General features: G+C 40.4%; 1 protein-coding gene across 1 annotated transcript in view; it reads right to left on the minus strand.

Annotated features, from left to right (window-relative positions):
- Positions 1 to 16891, minus strand: part of GRIK2 (glutamate ionotropic receptor kainate type subunit 2) — a 1523718-nt gene that overhangs the window by 438010 nt on the left and 1068817 nt on the right. The window contains exons 12-13 of the mRNA XM_085611186.1: positions 9747 to 9865; positions 5031 to 5248 (exon numbers count right to left, since the gene is read on the minus strand). Coding sequence (XP_085467312.1) covers positions 5031 to 5248; positions 9747 to 9865 — 337 coding nt within the window. The remainder of the gene's footprint in view (positions 1 to 5030; positions 5249 to 9746; positions 9866 to 16891) is intronic.

Raw genomic sequence — 16891 nt, forward strand, 5'->3', positions numbered from 1 at the left:
TGACTCCCCTGCGCATTCTCCATACCTGCTCAGTAGGACATGTTTTACAGCGTCATAGGCATCTAAGGTCAAGAGGGATCAGAAGCACTTGCTGATCATTATCAAGTGCCATTAGCAACTCTTCTCTTAGTGATGAGTATGTGCCTCTTCAGAGCATGAACCATGATTCATGAACATTTAGTAAGAGGTTCTACTCAGTGTACCCATACTATTGTCTGGTGATATATTTTGCAAGGACATTTGTTCTGTATGGGAGGGCTGTACTTGAACAGCATCTGAAGGTATGCAATTGGTTTCTTAATATGAGGACTAAGATCATCTTTCACATGATCAGCTACTGAGCCATTTACAATTGAAGTCTTGTGAAGTCAGCTGCAATCATAGACGTTCTTTGTGTAAGTCTATGGACAGGGTTCCACTGGGTGTTTGAAGCCTTTTATTCTAAATCATTTCTAGCCCTTGCTCTTCCAAGAGGCAGGTGAAGGATGGAAAGGAGTAGAATAGAGGTAGTGGACAGAAAGGCTATAAACAGACTGCTTTGAGTTGTGAAATATGGATGGATGGAATTGTACAATTAGCTTCAAAGAAGTCCACTAACTATTAATTTTGCTGATGGGATGTGCAGGATGCATTTTTCATTTTCCAACTCTTTTTGATTGTACATTTCTTGAAAGATGTTGGTCTAATTTGTCAGGTTTGGAATATAGTTTATGCATTTGGCATGGTACATTACTTGCTTCCGGTATTCTATACTGCTACCTAAGTGTGCTTTTTTTTATGGCATTCTTTTATGATAGCCAAGTTACCATTCTAAAATACTGAAAAAAGCTATTGTTTATTGCACTAGCACCGTGCCAGAGTGGTCAGTACACCGTCTTGGACGACAGTAAGAAATGAGTTCCGCTCACCATCAATAGGATGCTTTAAATTTGCGGACTGATGAAGATGTTGATTCTCTTCTTCCATTTCCTTTTGTTTAACTGAGTCTGGAGTTATCACCAGTTTTGCATGACAGCGATGATAGTATCCATGGCTGGTGATGTAGAGGGTGATTAAAAAAAGCTCCAATCAAGGCTGCGGTTCAACAAAGAAGTTTCAGATTAAGTGCTGTGATTGAATGCAAGGTCCAGGCAATTACCTGCCATGTGAGTTGAGCCATGGACGATTTGCAAGAACACAAAGCAAAAGGACGAGTTTGTGTTCCTAACCAGCTCTGAAACTGATTTTTAAACTAGTCTTCTATTCATAGATTATTGTCTTCTAAGATAAGATTTTTCTTGGAGGGGCTTTACAAGAAAGACCAATAATTTTCCAGGCATTAAAGCTTATACCTCAGGAAAGTGTAAATAATAGTAAGATGATGGGTAATATAATATCTACTATGTACACTGATGGATAAGAACTCTATTCATAGAACTGTGTCTTTTGTTTCTCAAGGGTCAAAATATCCCTCACAAATGTATGGTTTCACTTTAAGAGAAGGACTTGCGAAGTGCTGCCCTTGCAGTATTCCCATAAAATGGTGCGTACTCATATACTTAAAAATATGTGGATTTCAACAAACATTTTGCAAATGATCCATACCGCTGAAATGTTTGCAGATTTCCTACTGTCAAGGATGGAAGTTAGAATAATTTCATTGGACAATGAGAGAGCATTGCCCCAAAACGAATCTAGAGGTAAGAAAATGAGTTTCCCTCACATAAAATATTTTTCTACGTGGAGAAATAAAAAAAAGCTACAAATTGTAAAAGCAATGTATCACCAAGGGCAGAAATCTTTACGAGCAATTATTTTTTTAACAAATCTTTTCATTGCATTTCTACAAACAAACAAAAAATTGCATATGCTGACCGAACCAGTCAAACAGTATGATGTCTTCTGAAAACACAAAATACACAGAAAACAGGAGCAACAAGAGCTTGGTAGAGCAATTTAATTGTATTAATAACAGCTGATACACAAAATACACCGAAAACAGGAGAAATAAGAGCTTGTTAGTTCAATTGGGGAAGAACCATCTGACTTATTCCGGGAGTATACAAGTCATGTTCACTATGCAGAAAAATGAACTTTTAAAAAAACAGAAAAAGAAGTATCCCATCAAGGGCCGGACTGGGAACCAAAACCGGAGCCTGGCAAAGTGCTCGGCCGCCCACCCATGAGGGGTTGGGGGGACGGCAGAGCTGTTTGCCAGCCCAAGTATCGGCCAATTTTGTTACAGGGCCTATATTGCAGCTATGCTGCAAAAACGTCCCTGCAACAAAAACTGCCCCCCAGGGGCCCAAAACCGGCCCCCACCCTGGTGGCCCACCGGGGAAACGCCCGGTGCCTGGTACGGCCAGTCTGGCCCTGATCCCATCCCTGGCAAAATGCTGTAATATCACATGCAGAAGTTTTTTTAAATGGAATAACAAATATTTAGAACCTCATTCACTGCATTTTGATACACAGCAGCACAGCAATACTTCCCGCTGCGCTGCTGTGAGTCAATATAAAAGGGCAGGAGCAAGCCGTATCTACAAGATACAGCACATTCCTGCCCTTCTCCCCTGCACACAAACAGCAGCCGTGCACCAACGCAGACACCCTTGTGTCATGTTGTAAGGGTGCCTGAATTGCAGGGGTGATTGTTGTTGAGCAGGAAAGGACACATTCCTGCACAAAAACAATATATGGCATTTTCCTCTTTCTATGCATGCTGCATTCAGCAGCACGCAGAGAAAGAGGAAAAAAAATGAGGAGAAATAAAAATATTTTTCCTCATTGCACCACTCCTACACCTCCCCTGGCGAGGTGTAGGTTTGGGAATGTGTCAGGTTCCGTGGATGCTGCGTGGGAAAATCCACAGCAACACCCATGGAACGCCCCTTTCAAGCAGAGTAATGTGTAAAAAGGGTCCATATTTACAAAGCCATGAAAAGTCACACAGGGTAACTTTACGTGACCTTGTAAATATGGGCATGCCCATTGCACTGCAGGTGCGTAAAAAAAAGTGCCGCACCAGCGGTGCAATAGGCTTATAAATGAGGACCTTATCTTGTAGGTGGAACAATTCAACAGATTACGATTGCAAGACCACTAAACCATAACACTTTCCTATTATCGAGTCGCAATCACAGGAACTCCATTGTTCTCAGCTCAAAACCCTGTACGATAGTTTTAAGAGTGTATATTCAAAACTTCTGTAAAACAGGTTGATCCGATGTCCTCTTCTATTTCTACAACTCTGGACCTATGTAGTTATTGATACATTGTGAACAATTTGCTGGGAATAAGTAATGAGCATAGTTTTAGAATAGTTTTTAGATTACTACCCAGTTGCCAACACACAGATTATTTTTATGGTTCTATTACTTATGCCCCAGAGGCTATCAAAGTTACCAACGCAATCACTATTATAGGCAGCACAATGGCATCTGAATGTATAATGTCATTATACTGCATGCTTTTACAACCAATTTGCAAAGTGTGTAATGCAATGAAAGTCCAATGAAACTGACTAAGCTTGTAGCAAAGCGGTAAAATCAGTCACATCATTAAAATTTCAACAATGAATAGGCAGGAATCAAATTTACATATAATAGTTTTGCAGTTCATGTGCACTGGGTTTTACGAAAACAACTCAATTCTTACTCAGAGTAGTTGAATGATTGTAGCAATGCTCTCACACAAGTTTTTTATATGTAGCATAATGAGCTGCCCTCAAATCTTTACATTGTGGGCCCTACTCACAATAATTATATATTGATCACTGAGAATACCTCCATTTAGGACTTTCAGAATCCACAAAGGGATTGCTGGTGGGTACGGATGGATTAACTACAGCAGATTTGTCCAGAATAGCTATGGACAAATCTGCAGTCATAAATCTTGATCAAAGGGTGACAAGTGGGTGTTTTAGGCATGGTTTGCTTTAGGACTTTGGGAAATCATATATGTTTGTGAGCAATTGCAAACTGTGATCTTACCACTTCCCATTCTTAAATGGTTAGAGATTTACTTCAAACAAGGAGTGGAAGAACCCCCTTCCTTAATCGGAAGAAGAGCGTATCGTCCTGGAAGTGTTGAGAACGGGCTTTTTTCATGGAAAATATTTGCTCAATTTGTAAAAACATAAAGCGCCAGGGCTCTCATCAGGAGGCCACTGCAGCTTGCACCACACATTGCCCCTGCTATGCTGCCATTTATAGTAACATCACAACTACTAACCATCACACTCCTACAATTGCGATAATTCGGACTACTTAAGGCCCCCAACGCAATAAGAATGGCTTAGGTGGCAGGTAATAGTCATTTTAATGTATAATGACTTAATAATTAACTTTTGTTGTGGTCTTTTCTACATCAGCCAGACAGCGCCAACTTCTGGCACGTTATCACAAGAGCCATTGTCTGCAATTAAGTGCTGGTGTCGAGCACCGGAATCCACTGGCTCAAATTAAGCTCTGCCCCACAGAGGAAAAAACCTTAATTTGCACATGGGACTCTACCTCCCTGTGTGCAATTCTACACTATGTAGACATCTGCACAGGGGGATTTCAAACCTTTGGTATACGATATATAGCATTCCCAGTAGTATAGCGGGAGAGTTGCGCCTGGCACAGCTTTATAGGCTTACTTGTGGGAATATTATTGAACAGCAAAAAGTAGTAGTTCTGCAACCATACACAGGTGTACTTCTGCAAGTACTGATTTGGTACTTTTTCATGGATAGGGCATTCTGTATTGAGACACTACTACATGTTTAAAAAAGTTAACAATAACATAAATCTTATGTCAGGCGAAATATGATCACTTATTTCAAGTGCCCCAGTCCAGAGCCTGTCACTAAGTAAGTGGCATAATATTCACTGATTTACTGGTTTTAGAGACAGTGGAATTTTTGGTTACTTCTTTAAAATCACAACTTAAAAGTCTTTGTTCCCATTGTATTACTTATGATTAGCATTGTAATTCTATTTGTTGCTTTACAGAGCTAATTTAACAATTAGCAATTTCTTCAGTAGTGTTGCAAATAAAAGCCATACCTTAAAAAATGTCATTGTCGCTCCATCTTGAACTGTTCCGTACTCGATTTTTGTTTGTTTCGCTAAGTCATCTGCCGAGTCAATGGGCGATTCCATGCGTTCAACTGTCAGAAAGGCGGCGAGGTTAGCAGTATAGGAGGAAATGATGATGAGTGTGAAAAACCACCAAATGCCTCCAACTATCCTAGTGGAGAGTGCTTTGGGCATAAGTTCAGAACCTAGTGGAATTCAAGGAATAAGATGAGGCAAATGCATACGGAAATAAAGAAGATCAGTTGTTATAATGGAAAAGTTAATTGATTCATCATGATTTAGCTGCCCACCATTCCATATCATTATGCAATACATCCAACTGCAAATTAAAACTCATATGTATCAAACCAGCCAAACACACCTTCAATCTCTTCAGTTCAGTTGATCTCATTTTTCTAAAGTGCAGAAGTGGGCTCAAAGCACCAAAAAATGAAACAATGTTGGTTGGTATGTAGAAGTGAGAAAACCGTTTGGTGAAATAATTCTGACAGAAGCCTAGAAAATGCATCAATCTCGACTCAGCACTTTGGGCATAGAGTTTCAAATTTAAAGCAGAGAAACTGATGCCATTATATCTTACACACCTTAATGCAGAAATGCAATGTACTTTGTCATTAGTGGAGTGGGTGTGCTTTATTTTAGATTTACAGATGTACTATTACTCCTATATTTCGTTTTCTTTGTAGGTGTTACTTGTTTAGTCAATTTCATCATATTTGGTTGATGACCCTAGGAAAGCACAACAAAAGCAAGATGCCATTTCAGCTTTCCACCTCACACATACTTGCACAGCTTTGTTTTAAACTAGCAGAAGTTGCTAGAGTTAGCCACCTGGAATGTCCAAGTAGCTACTATTACCTAAGTATTGATCACATGGGAGGATTAAACCTGCTAATCTTTCATCTGGTTGGCACTAGACGTGATTATGCATTTTCGAACTGCACCGTATTTTGACGGGGAGTATAATTTTTTTTTCATACAACTTTTGTACATTTATAGTGCAGCAAAGAGGTTTTGTTTATGTTGATATTTAATTTAAAACAGTAAAATGTATTTTATTAAAAGGCACAGTGCAAACAATTGACAAAAGTAGTAATAGTCTGCTGCTACACGAAGGTCGTTTTTTTAACTGTTCATCCTCAAATTCAATTAAATGACTTAAGCAGATCTTGCTTGAGGTTCATAGCAATATGGTTCCAGCAAACTGAAACAGCATTGCTTTTTTAAAATTGAACCATATGTAGTCATTTACTGAACTGATTATATTTTCTGAATACTTTTCAAGGCGATTATCTGAAAATGTTGTATACCATTTCTCAACGTGTAATTTCACTCCTGAGTAAGAGGTAACTGCCTGCACATTAACATCAACTGGTATTTCCAGTGCCAGAGAAGATCATAAAACTGGCATTCTACTAGGTATATATTGCATTCATGATTCATAAGGCCTCAACTGGTCTTGATCTGAACGTATTGTGGTATTACCACCAGGTTGCGCCAGAAGTGTTAGGCCTGTGCGATAATTACATGTTGATTGGTGGCATCAGAGTTTTTTACCACCTTTGGATTGCAAGATGTCTCACAAGCTCTCAAACAGATAAACAGATTTCTAAATAGTTCATCTGGTACCATAAATGCAGCTCTCAACTTAATGAGAATTGAACAACCAATGGTCTTTTGATTGACAGAGGGATATTGTTGGAGCGTCGTCCTTAAAAAAAAATTATTTTCAGAAGGAATGAACTAATGGTAGATAAGCATATGAGTGAAGCTTGTGTGATTTGTTATCAGTAACTACAGCAGACACACCAATATACGTTTCAAATGTTGGACCAAATGTTCAGCGGAATAACTTTGGGCTTCGATTTAACCAGTTTCATTGTATTCACATGTACACTGCCAACATAAGAGATTTTAAGGCCAATGCCCGGCTACACTGTTCTATCTCTAATATGGGAAACATACAAGTATCTGGGTTTGTTTACAAATGTGAGCAGAGCCAGTCCACCAAGGCCATTTTCAGTAGCTGCAAATATTTGGGATTTTCCGCAACAAAACAACTGTACACGTTCAGTTCATTTCAGAGCCATAATCCAATTGATAGTAGGCATTTCTGTGGGTCTTTGTGATGCATTTTTGCAGAGCCCATCATACATTTTTCTCTAGAATAATTCTGTTTGTATTTTTGTGGGATGACCATGTTATAGACAAAAATGAATGTTTGTAATGGAAAGTTCCTGATTAGCTACTGCGTATAGAAAATGCTTTCACCAATGTGTAATATATTTGGCTTTCACACTAATCTGAATGAGGTCACTGACTGAGATGGTTGAATTAAACAGTAATCGCAACTTTGTTTGGCATGACACATATTCAAAAATAACCTTTTTTTATTAATTTCAAAGTGCATTATTAAATACATTATTTTGACATTACAGTTTTTATAGGGATTCAACCGTCAACACAGGTATGCCCTTCTCTCTAAATCATGCTCAACTTAATTTGTCAGTCATGTAATAGTAAGACATCCATAACACACATTCATAACTTTTCCATTATAGAATTTACATTCAGTCTAATCATTTCTATCAACAGTGCACTCAGCATAAGTAAAACGAAGTGAGGGCAAGATAGACTTTTTTCAGTATGACCAGTTATGTGCTGTTGAACTATACAGTATCCATATGGGTAATTGTATACAACTCCTCCAGAAATGGATCCCATCTTTGAAACAAGTGCCTTTAAGTCAAATGTAAGAGCACTGAAGGAGGTGGAATCATAGCTGGACTATTTGAAAACAAGTCCATTTTACCAGTCAGTTCACCTTACCCTTGCTGTTTCACACAGAAAAGGCTGACCGGGTTAGACATGACAGCCAACACCTACTCCAGACTCTGCAAGGAAAGAAACAGAAAAGTACCCTTCGAAAGTAGCGGTTCCTATGGCCGACTAGTTAGACACTCAAAAACAAAAAGGCATGACAGTATTGTCCAGGTTGCCATACTAGTATACACAACTCAGCCAAATGTCATCTCATTTAGTTAATCAGCAGGATAACAGTTCAAACATGACAGGGATAGAAAGTGCTGCAGAAGATGCTTGTCCCAATTACCACAAGTTCACATATCAGCCAAGGACTTAAACAGAGTGCCACCTCGGCCCAGGTAACAGAGCCTGGTTGGGGGCTGACTGTCATGTACCCAAGGTAACGTCATGACCAGCACTATATCCCACCATTTCCTGGGGAAGCTGCAGCAACAAGGAATGTACGGGACCCTCTATCATGTAACCTTTTGTGCTTATGAAAATACTGTAGTATGATATAGACACTTTTTTCTCTACTTAGAGGTGATATAATGGCTGTTTAAGTCTAAAGATAATCTTTGAAAGTACATGTATTTTAAGTATAGGTGGGCAAAGCTTGTATTCCCCCAGAAGACAAGGGCAAAGTCCAAACATTTTGCACTTAGCAAAATTTCAGATATCATATTAGGCACTTCACCCTACAGCAAATGTACGTATAACTAAAGCTTTTGAGGGATACATTTTAACATAAAATCTCTTTTTTCTTGCCTGTAACTTCTCTTACAAATAAATGTAGGTTTAGTCGGGTTCGCTCATTTTTACCTTATACATACTTTTGGGAAATTGTTACATCTGCTTTAGTTTTAGCTCCTGCAAATGTTGCAAATTTCACGAAGTTTGTGAAACTTCAAAAATACGTTGAGAGGTTTGCACAGGTGAATATCTTCAACTTCACCCACCCTTAATTTTAAGTAGATCAAGGCACCCATCTGGACATTTAATTTGGTTGACCACTTAATAGGAAAATAGGAAATTATTTAGCAGCATTTATGAGGGACTGTTTTCTTTTGTTGTCTGTAATGCAGGGACATACTGAAGAAAGTGCAGCACTTAAAAATAATATTCAAAATTTAAAAAGTTTAATCAAGCGATAGTCATAACTTCTTAATTGAAAAGACTGAGCGAGCATCATTTTTTATCGATTTCCAGGTTTGACATTTTCTTAACATTACAAGTTTAATTATATAACTTCCAAGTGCTATGTTTGGAATCTTCATTAAAAAATGAAAATGCATGCACTGTATGACATGCGGTTTTTTTTTATTAATATTAGTTATGGAATGCATTTGTTAGTTATTTTAGAAGATGACATCACCCTATATTGTAAGCATCTGTGTTCGGTATACAGCCATCATATTTGGCAAAGGCTAACAGCTGCAAAGTCTAACCATGCAATCATTGCTATAGTACATCTGTATCTGTATGAAAAAATGAGTTGAGGCTTCTTCACTGAAATCATGTAGTACAAAGCAATATTTTTGCCTCGTCGCCAATGATTTTGGCAAAATTAATGCAGCTTTGATTGTTCATTATATTACAGCTACGGTTGACTTATGAAGTAATGCAACTATTTTTGTTAGGTGCGATATTTGATGAAGATGTATCTATATAGGATTAGTAAACACTTGATGTGTCTACACAATCCTCAATTAAAGTTTAATCATGCCTACAGTTAGATGCATTAACATGAACGAAAAGCTTTCTTCGTGGCTACATGCACAGAGGCACCCATGCAAGTGACTTGTATGCGAGAGAGATTTTACCCCCAGCAAAAAGTGGGACATGGCGCCCAGAGAAAGAGCAGGCTGAATCGTATACCTTGCTGCATGAGAGCTCCAACGCCAAACCAGAAACTATTTAGCAAGGTAAAATTGTTTTCCACCACGTCTGAGTCGGGATTGCAAGGGTGTGGATTATACCACTCGTAAGGGCTAAACCTGTGGTAATTGAAAAGGAAAAAAAGGAAAAGAGATAAAAATGCCATAAGCAGAAGCGCTGTCCAGCAACTGTGCTGCAAAAGAAACAGACAAGAAAAGTTAAAGAGAAAATAAGCAACAGTTCTTCAAACAAATTGATTATATCTTGTCACAACAGAGCACAATAAGGAAATAGATATCTAAGACAAAATTCCTAATGCAAAAAGTGCAAGTCCTCGGTGACTCATCACCGTGTGTGCCTGGGTGGTGTTAGTTTTTCTGTGCAATAGCTGTTCATCTTACTGTGATTGATTTGGGAAGACTCAATAAAAGTCCAACAAGCTTGAAAACTGTTAACGACATAAAATAATGAGGAAAAACCAAGGCATGCAAATCTATCGCAGCATGTTGAATGCAGAAGAGCAATACAAAAATATTAAAAGTGATAGAGCACAGGAAGCATGCCAAACCTCGTGACAAAAACACCAACAAAAGGCAATTACTGCAATCGGAATGAAACGAAAGCATGCCATTCGAATGACTCGCAATAACAACAGCTACAGGCAAAGAAAAACACGGAGGTGTCTGAGATCCGAGAAAGGAAATATCATTCAAGCCTCTAAACCCAGAGATGAATATTGATGGCTTATTATGTGAAATGGTGCCAGTCACGCCGACAGATGTGACAAGCGCTAACCCGGGAATTGCTGTGAGGAGACGGTGTCGTTTCTCGAGAGGCACGCGCACGCAGAGCAGGCCGTCAGACCATTTCACTCAATGGACTTAACACGTACTGTTGTGCTGCAATGCTCTCTGTACTGAGGCGAACGTCCCTGTGTGACCTGTTCATTACCTCCGGTCGCTGCTCTCACTCCAAGCATGCATGGACACAATGCCGCTTAGCTCCCTCCTAGGTATTTCTTGAGGCATCCATGGTCTCTGTGCACTAGCAAAATTTGATGCGGATCTCTGCAAATTTCACTACAATTGCCACACACACACAAAAAAAATTAATACTAAAAAACATTGGTCAACACAAATTGTGGAGCAAGTTGCGTGTGGAAGCCGCCCTAATAATGTATATTTGAAGAATGAATAATACAATTAACATATTCTTCAGTAAATGTGCAGACGGAGCACAACGGTCAACCTTATGCAGTTACATTTCGTTTATGTCTGCTGCGCATCTAATAATTCTCACACGCGAGCTGAAACCGACATGTGGCGCAGCACCTTTTGTGTGAGGGACCTGCAGGTTAAGATGGCGCCTGCCAATAAACAGATGAACGGGCTCTAATTGTTGCGTTATTGGCAATATGCTTGTTTTCTAATTTAGAAAACACATAAAAGCTCCTCTGCCAACAGCCGAAATTGAAGCACGCACCCATCAGGAGCGTGTAAAAGAAGCCTAGCATTTCATCAAAGCCGTCTGAATTACGCCCCTGTCGCTGCAGAGAATGCAATTTTCTTGCCAATAATCTCTTCAACGCATTGAAATTCAGATGATCAAACACTCGATTTTCACCATCATAATATAAAACCGCAGCTTCTTGAGACAGGAAAGGCTCCACTCGACAAACAAAGGCAATGTAAAGGGCGGTGTGAAGTTAAAATGGCACCTGGTTGTGAACTGGCATAGGTTTATAATGAAACCTGGTGGAGCTTATCGCTCAGGTTGAAAAGCTGTATCTGTGCAACATTCCATGAGGGCAGATTTACAAGCCCCGTGCGCCCCTTTTCCCCCGCCGTTGCATCACTTTTGTGACGCAGCGGCGGCGCAAAGCTAGCGCCATGCTGCGACAGATTTACAACGTGACGCATCTAGGGAGATGCGTCACGTTGTAAAGCCCTGCGCCTCATTAAACCCACGTCAGGTTTAATGTATGCAGGGTGGGCGTTCTGTCGGAAAAAAAGCCTCGGAAAAGTGACGCAGTGAAACCTACAAGATTTCACGCAGTCACTTTTCCGACGCTGGTGCGTCAAATCCTTACGCCTGTTTCAAGCAGGCATAAGGCGTGATGCACCATGTTAAGGATAGGGCAGGTTGGAACAGTGCTGGAGTTGCATCGCGCTTGCGACACAACTTCAGCACTGCGCTAACCTTACGCCGGCAGATACGTCACACATCTGCTTGTCCTTGCGCCACAATGCACCACATTGTAAATGCGGTGCATCTGCAGTGGCGCAAGGGTAAACTTGCGTGACGCATCTTCCCTGGCGCATCCCTGCTGATTTGCAGGGATGCGCCAGGGAACGTAAATCTGCCCCATGTGTTTAAACATCCCTCAATGGGTGGACACAATTTAAAGACAGGGTTCAAAGATATGCACACGGTGCTGAAAGACTACATCTCATGTTTAAGACATTCCCAAATTTCAATTGCACCTTTATATATTGTTCATCAGTTTTCATTAGCGTTTCCCAGAGCTGTCTTAGGTCATAACGAATAGGCATTATTTATCAGTAATGTCCTTTATTGATTTTTTTCTTCATAATCGCTTTGTAACATTGTCAAGAAAAGGACATTATTTATCTTTTCATTACGGAATTGGTAAATTGTCTTGCGCAGGCAAAGACTAAATGCCAGTCTCCCTTGTTGCTAAGGCTCAACGTTAATGTTTATGTGTGAGAGAAGAGGTACATGTCCTTGTCTGTCAGAATTCGAGCTAGTTGCCCCGGAAGTGATGCACAGTTCGCCCAATAAATGGAGATTTGTGCAGACACAACCGAAACTCAATCCGGGAAAAAGGGGCAGGCCTCGTACGCCAGATTATGATTATTTAAACCATGTACCTAGTATTTAATCTGTATCATACCTCCTCGTTAAAGGCAAGGAACAACACAGCCAAGAAGTATGGCCATGCTAGAATGCTAGAATGGTAAACATTTTTTTTTTAATTATAGCGAGCACATGCCACCAAAATAAAAAGGAATTACGAAAACATGCCACAACTAAAAGTAGTGATTATAGGCTTGCAATAAAACTGCAAACTAACTATGTAACCATTGCATGAACTTTTTATAGAACAGTAGGAGTGCTTCCAAACAGGCAGGTGTACATAGCAAATGTATATAAAGCCCAGGAAAATAGGATTTTTATCGGTGAAAAGAACATCTACTTTTGGCTTCGAATTTGTGCCATTTGACGACTTAGTTTAAAGGCACAGGGGTGACTAATAAAAGGATAAATAATAGAAATTAAAAATACAGGCAAGGAAAAGTATTAGCCCACCAGCCCAAACCATGGAAGTGCATTTTTTTCACAAGAGGATGTGCACACATGATCAGGAAAGACGCCATCATGTACAGTGCAAAAGCTGAAGTGGACTGGCCCATTGCCCCATGCTCTGTTCTGTGGTGGGTGTAAGAAACATTTGAATGACAGTTGAACATGCCAGTGGACGAAAACGCGAATCCAAAGCTTCTCTCAATATTTATGCCACTATGTATTCTTGTTTATGGCTTTTTTGGGGGGACTACTTGATGCTTATGACACAGTAAAAGCTGTCTTCAGGAAAGACCTAAAAAACTCAGTATGGCCGATTCAAAAAGTATTTTCAAGCTATTCGTCAGACAAGGCTCTAAAGTTTATAATGTATGCGGCTTATGCTTGAGTCACATCAGAGAACAGATTTTCAAAATACTGAGATTTACACAATACACACTGGTGATGTATGCATGCTATGCATACATTATGCCAAGACATATTATGACTTATTTTAGAAAAGTGGGCACTCCTTGGGTATATCTGACTAGGGAGTCGAGGAATAAATTTATTATGAAGATATCTCATAGTCAGTTTTAAAATCACTATCTGTCTGCACTTTTATAGGATCCTCGTCTTTTCCTTTTTTTTCTTATTGTTTGTATTTTCTACCCCTCCCTATTGCTCCGCCTCTAGCGTTGGGTTGCGCAGAGGCGTAAGTAGCAGCCCTATGATGAGGCATGCCACAACTTGTTGTGGGTGAGGCAGTTTTCACAAAGTGTTTGTGCTCCTTTTAAAACTACATATCACATACGTAAATTGTGGGACTAATATTCGCTTTACCTCCTTTTGTGCTTTCTATCGTGTTTGAGGAGGATGAGGTAGGGCTGTGTCCTCCCCCTTTTTTGTGTATACTACATTACATTCCTTGGGGAGTCTCAGAGTGGTCGTCACGGTAAGGAAATGGAAATTAGAGAAACACACCTCAAGTTTTAAAAATGTTGGTATTCACAAACAGGAAGGCACTTACAACACTTTAGCACTAGCGGTCCGTGGAGGGAGTTCGGTGGGGCAGTGAGGCGGGGTGGGGGAGGGGCAGGGTGGAGAAATGTAAACACCGGAATATGGATGAACGGAGGTAAGTACACATTTAAATAAATAAAACAAATTCCTTTGCGCGCGCTGCATCGCAAAATGCGATGCAGCGCGCGCAACGAAATTCGTTTTATTTATTTAAACGTGTACTTACCTCCGTTCATCCATATTCCGGTGTTTACATTTCCCCACCCTGCCCCTCCCCCGCCCTGCCTCACTTCCCCACCGAACTCCCTCCACGGACCGCTACTGCACTTTAGTGTAGATTATGCACATGTACAATTTCACTTAGTTTAAAATAAGTGATTGCACATTTAATGCAGCAGTATGCTGAAGAATCAAATGGTTTAACCTGTGACATCAGATTCTAAAGGATGTTTGCCTAGGGTTTTTTTTAACATAGAACATTGAAACAATGATACAATAAAATGGTATGTGATAGGAAAAAGAATGTCTGTTCAAAAGTAAAGTGAACAGTTGTAATGACGCCCATAAGTGAATAGGAATTATGATAATGTGGAGAGTACACAATCAGTATTTACTCAACCGTGGACCTTTAGATTTTAACTGAAACAAAAATTTGTGACAAAATTAAGCTGGAACATTTGTAGATCACCACAAAAAGAGCACTGTAAAAAACATATACACCACCCAATAACTAAATGGATGTCTAATGATCATGAATTTGAATATGAAATGACTGTGTCTTGAAGAAAGATATGTGCCTTTTCCTCACTAGAACCACTGTTCCGTATGTGCCCGCTTTCCCACTGCTGGGCACTCCACGAGAAGACACCTACACGACGGCGACTGAGCTACGTCATTGGGCCTCGGAGGGGATACAGGATGTGGGGGACCTGTTTCAGGACGGTACTCTTATCCCGTACCAGCAACTCATAGCAGAAGAGAACCTGCACCCTGGGAAGTTTCTACTACATAGAATGATCATAGCCTCGTTAGCGTTCAAATGGGGTACACTCCCTTAGGAACCTTCCACACACCACACTTTGCAATACCTTCACGTGATGGGGACAGGAGGACATCTCACGTGCTGGTTCGCATCCTCTCTCCGACAACACACGGAGATAGGCCTCACTCGTCTTCGTCTGCATTGGGGGGGGACCTGGGGAGGGCGTTTACAGATAGAGAGTGGGCGGTCGTCCGGGGCAGCCCAACCTACATCCCCCGTAACCAACGATTCAAACAAATTCAATTCTTTGAACTACATTGGGCCTACCTTACTCCTGCTCAAATCAACAGGCACTTCCTCCGCACGGATGCAGCTTGTCCCCGCTGCCGGCAGTTAGATGCCGAGATTCTTTACATGATTTGTGGTTGCCCGGTCCTGACTGACTATTGGAACAATGTGACGGTCACCCTCACATCCTGCACCTCCCGTACCATTCCCCCTACTTGGGAGGCCCATGTGCTGCACCTCTTCAGCAGAAACAAAAAATATAGGGCTGCCAGACGATTTCTAGACCTGGATCTAATAACAGCCAAACGCTTGATCACCAGGCGATGGAAATCCCCTCTGTCGCCCCACCCACTTGCATGGCGCCGATCCCTGCTCAACTGGGCTAAGGCGGAGGGTGCGGCGCTACGTCGGGAAGACTTGCTTGGCATTCGCATGTTCCCTCTAGCGCCTCAGTGGGACACAATGGTTTCCAATCTCCAAGGGCTGGTCACGGACACAGGGGACCCGAATTCTCTCCATGAGGTCGTTACTCAAGGTATATCCCCAGCCGGGGGGGGAACGTAGAGTAGCACTGACACCCGAGCTGACCCAACCCTTCTGTCTCATGGCCCCATTATTACCAGGTCCCGACAGTTTGTTTGCCCCTCGGTTACACTAGACACAGCAGCAGGTCTTAGGCGACTCCACCCTACCCTTCCTTGACTTATTTTGTCCTCATTTTGTTGTGCCCTGTGTCCCCAGTTGGGTTCGAACTGCACTATACTTGAATCGTGTACATGCTACTTGGTGCCGTGACTCGCCAGCACTGCTCTATCCTCCCTGGGAGGTTGACTCATGGTTGGAAATACCCGCAATAACTTACATCTTCTTTTTCCTGCTACTATTGGGTATTGTGCATCGTACTATTGACACTCGCTTTTCTTTCTTCTCCCACCTGCTACATGAGCGCTGCTCTGACTTTGTTTTATTAATAATGTGCAAAATGTTAATAAAAACGATTTAAACAAAAAAGATATAAAACTTGTTGTGATAACAAAACAATGTTATCATTAATTTAATTACTTTGATTTTTTGGTGCTCGAAATAGGTTTTACTGCACTTTGAAAGTCCTCATAGGTGTGAGGGGCACAAATAAATGTGAGACTTAATTTTAATATTTGATGAGGTGCTCCTATGTAGGGTGTATTTTAAATAGACTTATTCCATCTTTGTACATATTTGCTTTCCTTTTTAATGCAAAAAAAAGTTATACATTTTTATAAATTGAGTTCTTTACAAAATGTATGTCTTTCTGTAAATATACTTGTAAAGACATTTTCTATCATCTGTTTGTTCTTAAGCTTTTTTGATGCTCATAATGTGTGAAGTGGATCATAATATTTATATTCTTTGCATTTAACACTAAATTATTTCCCTTTTTGATGAGTTAAGGTATTTATAGTCTCCAATACGTAATGGTGGATCGAAAAATGCTCATTTTATTTGATTATGTGTGGCATGTATATAATTAAAGGGCAGACTAATTATCTCCTTGCTATTTAAAACAAAT

The sequence above is a fragment of the Triturus cristatus genome, chromosome 6 (assembly GCF_964204655.1).
Source record: "Triturus cristatus chromosome 6, aTriCri1.1, whole genome shotgun sequence".
Taxonomy (NCBI): domain Eukaryota; kingdom Metazoa; phylum Chordata; class Amphibia; order Caudata; family Salamandridae; genus Triturus; species Triturus cristatus.